General features: G+C 37.1%; 1 protein-coding gene across 1 annotated transcript in view; it reads right to left on the bottom strand.

Moving 5' to 3' along the window:
* FREM3 (FRAS1 related extracellular matrix 3) overlaps window positions 1–16,375 on the bottom strand; it is a 71,068-nt gene that overhangs the window by 23,368 nt on the left and 31,325 nt on the right. The window contains exons 5-9 of the mRNA XM_086464787.1: window positions 16,213–16,338; window positions 13,000–13,251; window positions 3,987–4,136; window positions 1,572–1,781; window positions 131–328 (exon numbers count right to left, since the gene is read on the bottom strand). Coding sequence (XP_086320913.1) covers window positions 131–328; window positions 1,572–1,781; window positions 3,987–4,136; window positions 13,000–13,251; window positions 16,213–16,338 — 936 coding nt within the window. The remainder of the gene's footprint in view (window positions 1–130; window positions 329–1,571; window positions 1,782–3,986; window positions 4,137–12,999; window positions 13,252–16,212; window positions 16,339–16,375) is intronic.

Below are 16,375 nucleotides of genomic sequence, written 5' to 3'. Positions count from 1 at the left end.
TCATCCACAGAGAAGCCCAACTGGTTTAACAACTTCCAAAATGTCCTGGAGGTCTAGCTCTTATTGACTATCAGCTACTTGTCTGACAAAAGTAACACATTATTTTCAAATTCCAATGGGAAAAGCTTACCTGGGAGAAACACCACTACAGAATCATCTGTATTTGGCCTCTCCTTGTAGTCCATCATAACTTGGGCAGAACCCTGGCGAGTATAGCAGCGTACTGTGGATTTATGGTTAATGTCACCGCTTCGATAAATGAGGACCGCCAGATGTTTGTCTTTTTCATTTGCTATGTACATTGGATCTTTGAACTGGACTTTGGGTACTGACAACAGAATGTGACACAAGTTGAAAGGGACCCTCGCACATGGGCAGAAAATATTAACCGCATTCCTCGATTAGAAAAGAAAAAAAAGTAGTAATTTTTCTTTAACTTAGCGTTTTATTTGCTAACCTTTTACAAGAAACTGAAGAATGTTTAGATTTACACATGCTTTTATAAACACAGATTTTTAATCTAGATAGATTAAAATACTTCTCTGGTATTTGATAAATTCAAATATTTGCCCTGGTCTATGGCAACTAATTGCCAACTTATTACTAATTCTGTCACCAGTCTTCTCACAGTAGCTAAGACTTGGTGATTTTTTAAAAAACAGCATTTGAGCCATTTCTGAGCTGTGGGATTATTTTCTGTGAAGCAGCCTCTTTTACCTTTGATGCAGAGAGGAAGTAGGTGCATGATACCACCAGGGCAAAAAGGGGTGATGACCACAGACGCATCTCCACAGAAGTCAGTATCACGCTTTGCACTGACTTCAACAAGTATTTCACAGTAAAACTACAACTGCTCTTCAGAGTTCTGCTTGAGAATGAGCTTTCTAAAACGATATAGCTTCTCTAAGTCTTTGAATGCAGGGGATTTGCAGAAACCTGAGACTGCCGAGAGTCAGCTTGGTTTATTTACCAAGTGCTGGAGAACCTCTAAATGGTGCTGTGGTGAGTGTTGTTTACTTTTAAAGTTATAAACCTACCTTTTTTTTTCCCCCCCAAATGCTACCCCAGAAGAAACAATACAATTACAGCTTCATGCAATATCATGAGCATCAATATTTACATAATTATTTGAAAAAACTTAGCTCCCTACAATTTTTTGGTGTTCAAATGACTACTAGGGGAAAAAAAAAAGCTTAATTCTTACGGCTTCTCTACCTTCAAAATGAATATTCATTCAAACAAATACTCTTAATGCATCAGGGATAAACAAATGTACTTTTAGCTCATGGCATAGTTCCAGTATTATGTTAACTTGTCCAAAACAGTATCTTCAGGTACATAATGGGAAGGAAGACAAGCCAGGGTAAAGAACAAGCACTATAGCCCTGTGTTCCAACTTCAAGTGTAGCACACAGATGTTAATCTTTATAACATAGTTGGGGTAAATGATATATCACAGCACTTACACATATAGTAATTTATGCTACTGCAAAAAGAGCTTTTCCACTTTGTAAGAGCCCTTAAAACACTACAAGGAAAAACCCTTGACAGAACTCTCCCTCCATACTCACAGTCGGTGATGGTGTCATTGATAAAGACAGCAGTTTTGCTAGGCTCCCCAAGCACTGCATTCGTGGGCATGCAGAGAACTAATTCAAACTTCTCCAGACCTTCCAGAACAGGCTGGCCCATATCATCAAGGATGATCACTCGAAACACTTGCATGTTGACTCCCGGTGTAAAATCCAGGTTACAGCTGATGCCCACATAATCAACTCCAGCTGTTTGGGAAGCCACAAGACTTGTATGGTCAGCTCCTACTATATGTTAACACTCACTTGCACATTTGCAAAATGTGTTTGCAGATGTTTCTATTGCTGTCCTGGAGAAAATTTAATTTAGATTTTTGTAACGTGCAAATAAATTTGGGAACAATGAACATACTGTGCAACACACGCACAAATACGTATATGGATCACCATTTTTTCTTTATGCCATCAGCACAATTAAAACTTGCTTAAGAGCCCTTAAATGCAGAGTAACAAGCTACATTCTCAACAAATCATAACAGACCAGATGTCCACAGCAATTTAACTCCTTTGCTCAACTCTGGACTACATACATGAGGTTTTACTTAGCTATTTACCTTTAAAGGAGCAGATGACTGTCCCAGAATAATTCAGCTGTACCCTAAGAAAGTGTCCTGCACTAGGCTAGGTCGTTGAGCTTGAAAATCATGCTGTTACCACTGTCTCATCACTAAAAGAAGAAGGCAGCTTGATCATAGGGAAAAACACCTAGAAAGACTGGGTTTTGTGTGTATGAGACTATTAAATGTAAACTGGAAGATGTATAATGAGTTCACTTCTTCCTTCCGCTTGCGTCCTGTTGTTTCACTGAGATTCTGACTATTTCTGTAATTTTGCATTCTTTTTAACCAGAGCGTTCCTCCCAATCCCCTTTTAAATGTTCTACTTGTTGCTTGTAATGACAGCAATTCTTTCCCTTCTTTCTCACAGCATGTTGAAATTTACATACTTAAAAGCAACCCTGTCTTTTTCTTTTACACATTGTTTTGCCGTCTCTGGATGACAGGCAAGGAACACTTACCTGCACAAAAGTTGACCTCCCTGGTCTGCTCTGTGCATTACGAAGAACTGTAATTCTTGCACAGGTTTTGTCCTTTCCTTAATCAAATATTGTGTGCACAGGCATTTCATATACAGCCATATCAATATTTTTTGGGTGCGCAAAACTCTATAAATACTTGAAATCAGGAAAAGGTTTAGTGAAAAGGGTATTTTTCTAAATCTCATAACTAGGCTTTAATAGAAGTGATTTTTAAAAAACCCATAAATACCAGATTAGAAATGCCACATTAGTTTTCTGTTTTATGCACAACACAGAAAATCCTGAAAGACTCAATCATATTTCTTTACTCACTATGACTAGCGAGTCTTCATATATTCATCACATACATGGTCTATTTTCCTAACACTTCTCTGTTCTTCAGTAACTGTAGTCAAATTCTATTTTCATATATGTACATTATAAGTTAATTAACTGTCCCTTCAATCATACATGCTGCATTACTAGTCACTCTAATTCTTTGTTATTTTGGCAGCAAATCTGATCATCTATCACATACACATTAAAGGACACAATTTTGCTTTCAGCTTGATTAATATGAAAATCTCTGAAGCCTTATCTATCTCTTGCCAGTGTGTCATCAGTGTGGGCTGAACAGAGAAATTCTCATTAATGCAACTGATTTCCTTGACACCCAGGAGCTATAACTAGCAGTTAGCAAGTCAAGCAAGATATTTAAACAGCATCACAAAATTTTGCCCAGCCTAAGTACTCCCAAAGTCTGATAGGGAAAAATGAATTTCATTGGGACTGAGAAAAAAAAAAAGGGTTTTACAGAGACAGCCACCAGATTTTGGGTATTTTGGGTCAGTGTTGGACAGAGAAAATCCTTAGAGGTCACACTGGTGCCGCCTTCCAGGATTTCTCTCCACAGTAACTGAGACACCGTAAAATCTCAGATAGACCAACTCTCATAGACAAATAATGCTTCTTTAGCTAATATACCAATAATACAATTTCAGGGCAACTGCAGATTTATGCTGTAAATTCAGTTTTATTCCAGGGAAACAATATTCTCTCTCTCACTCCAACTGTTTCTCCCAATGTCTGGAACAGTTAAGGTGCGTGTAAATCAATGATAATTTTATTTATTCACATCCATTCTGCAGTCTCCATCAGAAAGTGAGTGAGCTTAGCCAAGATGGCCTTGCATTACACAACTGGGACACAAATATAATGTTTTCTACCTACACGATAAATCTATGTCTGATGTCTTTTACTTAACTTTTCCACCCCATATTATACACTGAAGATAAATAAGAGTGAATGCCAGATATCCCATTTTCATGCTCACAGACTCTAAAGCAACCTGAGTGACATTTTTATGAGTAACTCACCCTCTGCTGACACTGGTTCTGTTTTTCTGGAACGCACGGTCACAGAAGCGGGTTTGGACAGATCTGTGCCAGTCCTCCAGACACGAATCTCTATGTAACCAGCACTTTCATCCACTTGATACTGAGTGTTACCAAAGTACAAAGCAGGTTCTAAATACAGAGAGAAATGCATATATTTTTAGAATCATAGAATCATTTACATTGAAAAACACCTTTAAGATGATCGAGTCCAGCCTCTTTTGGCCTGCTCTTGTACACATGTATATTTAGTGCTTAAGCTCTTCAGTCTGACTTTTAGTGCTCAAACCCTGCAGTTTGACTTGTATTATGTTAATAGATAAAAAAAAAAAGGCATTACCAATTTCCTCTGCAAATCTCAGTAATATCTACTGTCCATTTCCATAAATATTATTATGCAACTGCCTACCACTTAATGTCAGGGGTTTTTTAATCCTTTAAAAAACAAACTAAACACTCCTTGAATTAAGTAAATAAAGTGTTATATCTATATATTTTTGATGTTATCTGCAGTTGACAGATATCTTCCACAGCTGGGTGTTTACCTTGCCATCTGAAGTAAAACAGCCATTTCAAAAATTGTGTCTATGTAGCATAACACAGACATGAGACATGGGATAGTTCTTCCATTATATTTTTGTTACTTAAACCAAGGCAGAAATTTTTTTAAAATTTACTGCTAAAGGAAATAGACACCTATATATACCTTCCACCCTCCCTAAAAGATAAAGGCAGTTTGCAGGATTTCAAGAGTTTAGACTTCCTTTTTTTTAAAAAAAAAAAAATGTTTTCAGTGCATACATTTGACATGGATGTGGCAGATTAAAAGGTTACAAGCTCGCTTTCTTCTTCAGGGAGGTAAACTGACTTTAGTTATTCATAGGGAATATGAAAAGTTGCACAATCCAGGTCATGGAAAAGGTCAATATTAAATTGGGTTTAAGCAGACTGTTGTTTAGCATAAGAGATCAAACATACTCAGACTGTCTCAAACTAGCTCCAATTTAGCTGCCTTTCTGAATACCCATCAAAAAGAATGAAGAAGCATACACTGGGGACATGTTATACTTGCTGCTTTTGCTAAGTAATGGATAGAATCTGCTAAATTCAGCACATGGCCTCCTTTACTTTTGTCACCTAAACAATACTAGGCTTTATCTTGCTATCAGTATTGATAAAGCCTGACACATCTTGTCTGTGTTGCATATTATTACCAATCTGTTTCAACACAATGTAGAGAATCTCTCCAATACCACCGTAACATTATTTTAGCACAATAGGCAGTATCTTCTTTAGTAGAACTGCTGCAGTTGCACAAAAGCCTGGCACTCGTCTAACATGCTGCATTTGTACCTCTTGGGGAAATTCAAAGAACTCTGAAAAGCTTAAGAAGTCGTGATTGTTGTTCCCTACAGCTGGGGAAATGGAAGCTTAGAGTAAAACACCATGGTTGAAAAGAGTTTTTAATTTTTGGCTACCTGCTGTTTTCCAGAGCTCAGTTTATTACTGAGCATAAAGCCAGTTTTACAGAAGCGACAGACAGTTTCCAATGACTCAGTGTGCAAAGTAAAGCACAGAAAAATACACAAGCTTTTCTATATAATGTGAAGCAACTCAGTAATAAAAGTGCCTCATCCTAGTAATAATTTTTTTTACATTCTGGATCTCACATTCCCGAACCTAAACAAATGTTCTTTTGCAAATGGGGGAGAATATTTAGCCAAGCTTGTTTCTCAACAGGGACAGACAGCATTGCTCAGATAACTGAGAATTTTATATTTGCCTAGAGGCACTATCTGCTTTTTCCATGCGTATATAACAATATCAGAACACCATCTGGCCCATATACCTATATAAACATTGCCACTCCAGCTTGCAGGCACCTTTGGAGACTGTGATTTTCTTAAGCCGCTGAACCGTGAACCTTCGCATCACTTTACCATCAGAGCAAACTCTGATAATCCTGAAGAATTGCTGCAGAAGCAGATGAGGTCTTCAGCACACAGTAGTAAGGAAGGTACAAGTGTTCCAAGCAGGACTGCATTAATATTTATTTTCAGCCTTTTGATAGATTACCTTTAAACAGGTTGAAACACCTCCTTCCTGAGAAGGATGTCTGACAAAGCAAAGCTTTTGCGTGCAAAACTCAAGAGAAAGGTTAGAGAATGAAACCAGACACTTGATGATGGATTAAATAGTTTAACGAAACACAAAGCTCTTTGAAAATGTGTTTTTTCAAGGGACGGATCTATTAACCAGGACTGCAGGACTCACTTCTTCCTAAATTCTTGAAGTATTCTAATAAAAAGCGTATCACGACTGGAAGTCAAACTGAATGTCTCACTTTATGTCAATTAAATACTTCAAGCTGTTTTCAAAGAAAATTTTGCTTTGCCTAAAGCAGTGCTCAAACACAACATTTTCTCCCCACCTTCCTCCCGCCCCTCCAATCAGCAGCTTTAATGATCAGTTGTTTGCCAGTTTTGGCATTTTTCCTCCTGCTGTGACAGCTAAAAGTTTGAAGATCACATTCCCTTCCCACTGGCTATGCATTTTTTACTACTGAAGTCTTCCCCACTGTCAAACTTTTTGTCACAGCTAACCGATTACGAAGTGACTACTAATGCCCTCTAAGTTGTTACAGTTCTGTTTAACCAACTTGTGTAAAGTGCAGGATGAGTAATTCTTCACAAGACAATGGCAACAACCCAGGTTATATTGGTGTCACTGGGACCAGGATCCTACCTCAACTGAGTAGGCAGAAAAATCATTGGGGTCCCCCACCAAGAATGGAAAAACCATTTGGAAAAATAAAACTTGACAAAAACTGTTACAATTTTGGCCACATTTCATGAAGATGATCATTGTAAAATATTTACTGTGGCAAGAGTAATCAAGAATCTTTGTAATTAAAAGAAAATTATTATTATATTTTTAAAATTAAAAAAAAAATTTGTAATGTCATGTCACCTATGCTTTCCCATTTCTTCTTCCCCTTTGAAAGAACTAAATTCTAGATTTGGTTTAAAAATTAGACCGGTTAATTTTCTCTATTTACATAGGAATCTGCTTTCAAATATCAAAAGTCCATCCATTTCCCTTAGGCACAGCTTAAGGGAATGGATTTTCAAGTATAGGTTGTAAAGTGCCTTGAAATTTTAAGAGATCAGGCAGCTCAGCTTATTGCAGTCCATGATAACTGTCTTGAATTGGCCTTACATACCAGCCTCCTTAATTGCAAGAGTAACTTTTTTTTTGCCTTGAATGTGCATACTGTGTCTACAACCATATGGACTGTAATATTATAACTTCAGATGTCAGTGCTGCTCCTCAAGCTTTTTGTTTTGAAACATGGCTTAAGGAAATGCAATAGTCATATTATTCTTATTACAGCCACCTTTCCCATTTCTATTATACTCACCGTAACTTGTCATCTTAAATTGTGCTAAGCTTTTTATAAGTCTCCTGCTGAGAGAACTTGAAATGCTTGCTGCAATGATCCAAAGTTTCTGTCTTATTGTGTTATCAATGAAAAACAGTGAGTAAGCAAATGCTTTCGTTCATTTCAAACACAAACAGATGAAAATAAGACTTAAAAAAAGTATCTCTGTAATTTTTTTTTTTAATCTTTCAGATGAACAGGTTTCCCCTATAAATATAGTACAATGAGAGAGAATTGTTCCTTGGATACTGTGACGAGTGAAATATTCAGAGTTTCTGAATGTCCAATCTAGATACACCTACTGTCCCAAAAATAGTCAATGGACAATGGGCTATTAAATATACAGGTCCAGCCCTCAAGAAAGATGACTTAATCACTTGTCTCTGAAACACAACCCATTCTTATTATGGAGCCTAAACACAACCCCAGTAGCCTTTAATTTCTATCACGGCAATATATTTCAAAGACACCTATCTTATTTAGGATCTCAAAAGCTGATACACCAAGCCAAAAAGAAAAAAAAAAAAAAAAAAGGAAAAAACAAAAGCAGTTTTAAAAGCAGTTTTAAAAGTGGAGGTCATTTATCTATTTATACTCTTCTTTCCCTTTTAGGATGGTCAGTGAAGAAATCATTACATTAATTACCAAACATTTAATTAAGAAAGCAGAACAGCATCTGAGGTAACTGGTAATCTTTAGTAAACAACAGCAATTTTAATCATACATGCCATAAATTATTAATTTAAAATCAGTTTTCCTCCATAAAATAATAGCTCTAAGTGTTGGTTTGGCCTGGAAAGCCAGTCAATTTCCTATTTTTTTTTTTTTTTTGAGTTGTGGTCCTGAAGCCCGTTCTACCTGTGATGCCACTTAAACACACAAGCAAAGAGCTAACGTGGATTTCCGCTTGCTTAGAAAACCACAAGCTGTTTGCACCTATTTCTTCAAAGCTGTTTACTGAACAACCGGACCCTTTGTTCATCTGGACTCAGACAGCGTGCTCCCAGGTGTCCACATTACAGGAAAATGATACATAACTCTGAGCTTACTGGTTTAGGATCAAGGGTCTACTACAAAACCTGTATTGTTCTCTGGCTTGGACAGACTGCTGATCGAAGGACAGATATTATGTCTTAACTATTAACTTGCTTTTTCTTTTTAATTCTTGAACTAACACTTTCCTTTATTTAAACATTACTATGATGCTATGAAAATGTGGAACAATAATTAGTTTTAGAGATATTCAAGTTTTAAACTTTTTAATGCACTAAGCTATATAAAACTGGTGACTGAAGACTTCAGACCTAATAGTGAGGTTTCTCTGGGTTTTATGTGCCTGTAACAAGACTCCGTGAGGAGCTACGGATCCTCGCTTGAGGCAGCCTGTGGCAAGCCTCTCCTTATGACTTTGATAAAATTTTAGGACTCTCTTCTTTACAAAGCCTGTTTTCTCTTCAAGGGATCCCTGGACATATGACTCTCAAACCATACTTCAAGCTTTGATCAATGACTTCTTCTGTATATTGCACAAACCGTATCACACCTGAGTAGAGAAGGTGGAAATTCGAATCCTTCAATTGCTAAATAGGGATAAGTTTCTATAGTTGTAATCTGAGAGACGAAAACAGGCTCGTGTACAGAACTAATACTGAAAATTTTCATGCATTTCACCGAAAAAAGTCACTGTAATGTGTACTTTATTTTCTAGTATAAGGCTATTATACACAACCATTTATTTAGAAACGCAGCAATAATGAGCCCTTCTGAGAGGGAGACCTAAGCCGAACATATGTAAGAAACCTCAAACCCTGAAACAATAAACCCAAGAAATGGCTTTCTCCTCCGTCCTCACACACAACACTCCGGATACCAGTGATCTCACAAGTTCTATGAAGCTCTCATGAGACATCTCAACAGAACAGCCCTGAAGACAAAAAAAATTTCTATTCCTGCCTGTGCTCTGGTATCAGACATTCAAAATGGGAATAGCGACTAAATTTCATGTTTGAATGCCTGGTATTTATCCTACCCTGTGGTAATACTATCTTTACTGACAATGTTTTTTCTGAAATATGTTATATACTTGGTGAACCACTCTGTATAAATATTTAAACAGCAATAATTCCACTAACAGAAACTCTGACAACACTCCTGACTTCCTTCCTTGACGACACTTTAAGTGGCTTTCCTTCTTGCTGTAAAGCTTAATGCAAGTAAAAACATTTCAGATCACTTAATATAACTAATTCTTCAACTTTTACTGACATGCTGCAGCACTAGAATGATTGACATTAAAGTTATGGCATTTGCATACAGCTTTCTTTGCCCTAAGAAACTCAAGTCTTTTTTCTCCAAAATGTCTTCTTTTTTTTTCTTTTTTTAAAATATTGACAAGAACTATATTTGTTACTTCAAATCTTACTAATGTCAAGCAACACCAATACTAATACCAAGCAACAGCCTGCTTTCTTTGTATTTGATCATCGTGAGACCTGGAATGCTGTGAACAAAATTAGCACAAGGTATTTGATTTTATATATATGACAGGGAGTGTTAGCAGAATCTCATCATGAACAAAAGAGCAAAGTAATCATTCCCAAATTACTTTTATTTAGAAAAAATGTGAGGAGTATTTCCCGTGTTGCTTGCTATAGCAAGGAACACGTTCACACTGCATGTATCTCTATGTGGTCATAGCTGCACACTTCTCTACGCTGCCAAAAGGCCTTACCTTGATATCGACAAAAACTCCATTGACTGCACTGATGTTGTCTAACACCTCTGTAGGTATTTAAGCGCTTTACTCAAGCTTATCTGCTATATTGCCCTTTACTCAATCCCAGCTATATTTTTTACCAGCATTCTTACAAATAAAGGGGTTGAGACCTCAGAGCTTGCTGTTACACATGAAGGACTATGTCTAGTACTTTGCTGCAAGGTTACCTACTTTTTATTTGAACTGTAAAGCAGTTCATAAAACTGTAAAATTCTGGAAGTGGTACCAGTATTACGGATATTTCTGTAAAAATTTGTAATACAAAAAAAGCCCACAAATGTAAAAAATATATGTCATATTCCAGGCTCATTTATGTCAAAGCTAATCATGGCCTGAATCAACATCAATCTATATTGTGTTTGGTCACTTATCCATACAAGTAGTTTTGGAACACTATCAGATCTTAATAACATTTCGCACTTTCCTTTTCTTTTTCTAGGGCTAGCTAGCACAGGATAGTATTAAGCCTTAATGCTGCAACTAATTCTATTAATATATATGTTAAAGTCTTTGTCCCTCAATTTCTTTCTTTTTTTCCTTGTAGGGTTCTCCAGTTATTGTTCTTAGAGGCATCACAGCACACCTCATCATGACTAACTTGACCAAAGGACTGTGAGAGTACGTTCACATCCTCCATCAAAGCTGTGCTCAGCTTTTTTCTGGTTGGAAAAAGGCACTTTCAGGCTTACTGTTGCCTTAACTCCTTTGCTGAGTCTAACAATCACTCCAAGTTTGGTCTGCATGCTTCGGCTGTTAGCACGCTGCACTTCATAATGGGAAATTTTATCTATTTAAACAACCCATTTTTCCCAGTATTAACGAAAAGCTCAAAGCGTTCATCTTTCGGACACAACCAGGCATATGGCTATAAAATCATCTTTTTCACTTTAATGGCCTGTAGGACTATCCACTGTAGGAGTGGTAAGTATATATACTTAGCCACTGTATGTACACTTACAGTACTGTGTGAGTATCAGAAACGTTCCACGGATCGAGGTATCATTCTGCAGAAAAACAAAACTGGTTGAACTTTACTCTTTGGAACCCACAGTTTACACATTTGAGGAGGCAGGTTGTCCAATTTGTTATCAACCAATCCAATGCCAGGTCAGATCAAAATGGAGTGGCAGCCTGTTTCCCTTCCGTTTATTCAAAATGGAAACAGTCTTACAAAGCGATGTATTCTTACGAGACTTTTCATTTCAGAGCACACCCTCTAACGAATTGAGCTTAAGCCCTGGCTATCTTTCCATATGACATAGAGTGAGTTCAGAATTACTCTGAACTTATCTGATGACAGGTTGTTAAGTATTTTGCCAGATGGCACTCTATGAAAGAAAGCTTCGTAATGAAGAAAGTTAATATATAGCCTATCAGAGTTGTATTGAAAAGTAGAAGCATGACAATTTTCTGTCAATTAATATAAAATAATTATCTATATAGTAATTCAGTTTTATATAGATATAAAAATAATTTTCTATCTATTAACAACTGCACAGAAAGAAGTTTTGACCTGCTGATAATTAATAAAAAATAAAAATCTGGTCATTGAGTCTGGTAAAGAAAACAAATCTTTCCTGCAATGGCTTAATTCTGCATTATTTTCCCTTCCTATCTTCTGAAAAAGATAATGAAGCCTTTCAACAAATCTCATCAAGCTAAAGATCTTGATACTCTTACTAACTTCATTCTTATGGCAAATTCATTTCTGATTTAAATCCTTTGGCCTCAAGAGAAACTACACCAGTAATTATTTTGTCCCATCCATGTTCCATTCGAGAAAACAACATTTTTCCCCTCATCAGTTTGAACTGTGTCTGTTTTGACTAATCGATTTCTGCAGGACATACAAAAGGGTAGAAACAAACAGTAGCTAATAGAAATATTCTCCTGGATCTTTAACGTCTTATTTTGTTTCATACAACAGAGTGAAAATTACTTCCTTATTACAGGACACAGAAATCAGCCTCCAAATTCTCATTATTTATGAAGTTACTCAAAAGCTCCAAAGAACCAGCTCAATATAGCTTAAATACTGAACCTGACTGGTACTGTATATCACTGTCTAATCACAGTATGGAACTCCTGCCTTATTTAGCACAATTATATTCACAAGATTGGATTAGCAAGAAAGATTTATACAAGGACTAAAAGAACAACAGAAGTATGACAATAAAGTACACAGTTTTCCTTCCGAGTCTGTCTAATAGTATCAATTCTTAAACTGAATTCTATGTCTCCAGCTTTATAATAAAAAAGGAAGATGGGCATTTCTACATTAAAAGTGCACTAATCTTGACACACTGGGAATTACTGTGCATGATGTATTAGCCTCTATTAACTATTTCTGCTCTTTAGCTTTATCTGATAATAAACAAATTTTTTCACCTATAATATTGTCACAGAACTAAACTTATACCTGTGTAAACTGCTGTATTCACAGACTGCTGCAGTAACAGTAAATCTAATCATCACAATTCTACTTCAGAGTAATAAAACAGCCCTCTAGTCCTATGCCAGTAAAGAAAATAAAATCCAATCCTCAACTGCTACTGCAATAACAAAACAGTGTAAGCCGAAGCGCATGATACGTATTTACACTGTGTCTTAAACATAGTTCATGTCTGTCCTGCCAGTTTTTCTATGGAGTAAGCAAATCCTAGACCCATGTTTTCAGCTGTTTGAAAACCAAAAAACACAGTGGAAGAGATTATTTAACCAGTAAAACTTCCAAGGAGGCAAATCCCAGCAAAACAAAATCACTTCTTCATACTCACCATCATCTGTGTCAGCCAGGATTATTACTTTAGTGCTTGGGAATTCAGTGCCAATTTGACCACCCACTGGCATGCTCAGAGAAATATTGAAGGTCTCATCTTCCTCATAGAGGGAGTCATCAATAATGATAACACGACAGATTTTCTCAGTCTCATCCTTATTAAAATGAACAATGCTGCTATGATCTTCAGGCCGTGAGATGTAGTCAGAGTAAGACAAGACAGTGGATGGTACTGTGCCAATAGCAGAACCTATGAAGAGAGAGGATAAAAAAATGAATTACAGGGACTCAGCACTTTAAAGAAGTGGAAGAACAACAGCCCTTTAAATGAAACAAATACAGAAAAAGTGCTTTATGCTGGAACTGACTAATAAATGTGCTTTGGTAACAAGTTAAATGCAAGAAATTATTCCTATTTATAATCACAACTCCTCCAGTAGCAAAGTGGCTCAAGGGTTCTTATTATCAACCAGGACCCTCTTGGAACCATTCCTGCTCCCAATTCACTATTATCTCCAGTTATCCTGACATAAATCTTTTGTGGGGCTGCACTTCAACTGGGTGAGAGAAGTGAGTCAACTAATTAAAAAAAACCCACCACCAAACCTCTCAAAAATATGCTTTGATACGACTCATTTAGAGCACAGCCCCATCAGCAGTTGACCAGTCACAATAAAGGGAATTTTGTAAGACAAGAAGAGTGCAAGAGCAGTTAGGAGAGGCAAGGGGCAAAACCCCCAAATACGTTTTGCTGTTGAAAGATGAGGACGTGGAGCCACACCCAACTTAACATTGCACACGACTGACCACATTTCATAACATTCACACTGAAAAATGGCAAGATGTTTTCTCTTTTCACTCCTACACATTATTCTTTCATGGATCAGAATGCCTATGAAAGTCACTCGGACTTTAGGATGAGGACTCTTCTTGAATGTCACATTTACCTCATTACGTGATTCTTAGAAGGCGGTGGGAAAAAAATCCCTCCCTCTTACTTCTGCTGTGTTTGTGTGAAATACTTCTTAAAAATAAGTAAGGCTTATCTGCAACATGAACCTAAGAACTGCTGTGGATTTGCACTACTGGCATCTTTGTAGCTAACTGGGATGTTACTGCTAGATGGGTGAAAACTGGCTAGATCACCAGGATCAAAGCGTGGTGGTCAATAGCTTGTACTCCACCTGACAGCCAGATACAAGTGGATCCTCAGCGGTCTGCCCTTGGTCTGCAGGGATTTTCAGGGGACAAAAGCCTAAGCAATCCCGTCCCCACCTCACAGCTGCCCCGGCTTTGAGGAGTCGATCTAACTGGAGACCTCTCAAGGTCCCTTCTTAACCCACGTAATTCTGAGTACGTTAGGTGGCCTGATTTTCAGAGGTCATAAGTACACACAACATGCATTGATTACCTTCCTTTACTGTGGGACAGGGATTCATAATGTGTCAGACACTTATTAAACAGGCTGAGAAAGATTAAATGAGAGACAGTGTCATGTTTACCATGCTTATTGTTTTTAAAACTTTGAGAAAAATTATTTTACCGCAGCACGCTTATGAAAAACACAGCTCATGACAACAATTACAGCAATTGTGCATTTCGGTAAATGGCTACATTATTAAGGCCAGACAGATTGACAGCCTTCAAGGACAAAAAGCCTTAAGTAACTTGGAAAGACTTTCCGTGCCTCAATACACAACAAAAGAGGGGAAAATTCTGTTAAGCCCTTATAAGTCACTGATGCAGGAACAAATGACCTCTGAATGCCCGACACTCTGAAGATTCCTGCCAACCACTCAGGCCAACTCTTACAGGTAAGGGTAAAATAGAAATAAAAGATGTTAAAAGGTTTTTCTGAACCAGAAGTTTAAGTAAGTCACAGAACTGAGGATTATTTCCTCTCTTCCCTGCACACGAAGCATACAGAATACTGCTATCTCAAGCTATGACTAGTTGACAGAACACTTCTATACAAAATCTAGTTTTTTCCATCAAAACTTTCACATTTCACTGCTTAGAATAAATGCTAACTTCTATCTTAAGCCTGGTTTAACTTATAAATGCCCATTACCTTATATTTATTAAATCTATTTTTGAATGCACATTTTAGTTTTGATTAAGAGTTATCTGATACATTTTATATCTAGTATTTTTACAATATCTAATATTTTCTCTCCTCTACCATCTCACTTTTCCAATTTATAGCAGGCTTGTTTTGTAGTCAAGAACTACATTTTGAAATCTTAAGATTCAAAGGAGTTGAAGAAAGAATCAAATTATCAATTACCTGTGTGTATTGCCTGTACTATTTGAGTGACTATCACCATGCTGGAAGTCAGCGCACCACCACAAACTTACATTCACACATCTCTGAATATCTAGCGAAGACAGGGTTGTGATCTGAACTTTATAGGTGGTCTCTAACCTAACTAAAACCCAAAAATCTCATTTGATTTTAGAAATGGTTTAGCCCTAAATCTACATCTCTTCTCTGCAGTTCATGACCAACTCCATGCATCACCTCCTTTGGTACCACAGATTCAAAAATGAGATAAAAAGCATTAAGACAGATCATTGCTTCATGCAGCCTTCTGCATCAGTTATGTTTAAACAAAAAGTGATACTCAATACCTGTAGTATGTCGATTTTGAAATACTAGTTCTTGCTGAATCAACCGAAGCCCTGACATGGCTTTTTCCAGCTACATAGCCAAAAAGCAAAGCACTGACGACAGGAAAAACCCCTCACTAGGGACATCAGCTCTCATTCAGGGTATATACAAAGGTGCAATGGTTAGTCAGATCCTCAACAAGAGGTACAGGGCTTAAGACTGGAAGAATCCTTTTTTCCCCTCTAAACATTCACTGCAGGGACAAGGAATTTCCTCTCCAGCAAGAAAAGCTACAGGGAAAAAAATGTTGGCTCTTCAAAAAAAGGTATATTATATGTATAGATATATATACACACACATATAGGTATGTGTACCTACACGTGCATACACACACACACACACACATATTCTTACATTTGGGCTTTAAAACACTCTTTAAGCAAAGAAAGAGACACACATAAGTTGCCTGCAAAAATCATTTGTTCCAGATACTGAAATTACTGGCAATACTTACTGACTAACTACAACTACATTCGCTCTCTTACTTACCTAAACATGAATATTATGCTGAATAATCTGTTACCTAGCTAGATAACATACCTTGGTGTGTAGAACAAATGACCATCAGTTCTTGACTGACATCTCCAGATCTTCTAACAGGAATTAGCAGTTCACCTATATCTTCCTCTACTCTATATTCCAGCTGAGGGATAGACACTGTAGACACTGAAGAAAAACATGATGAAGGAAGGGGGGGGTGCCA

This window comes from Leptosomus discolor, chromosome 4 (genome assembly GCF_034619465.1).
Source record: "Leptosomus discolor isolate bLepDis1 chromosome 4, bLepDis1.hap2, whole genome shotgun sequence".
Classification (NCBI taxonomy): domain Eukaryota; kingdom Metazoa; phylum Chordata; class Aves; order Leptosomiformes; family Leptosomidae; genus Leptosomus; species Leptosomus discolor.
Note: the sequence above shows the minus strand (reverse complement) of the source record. Positions and strands in the feature narration are given on the sequence as shown.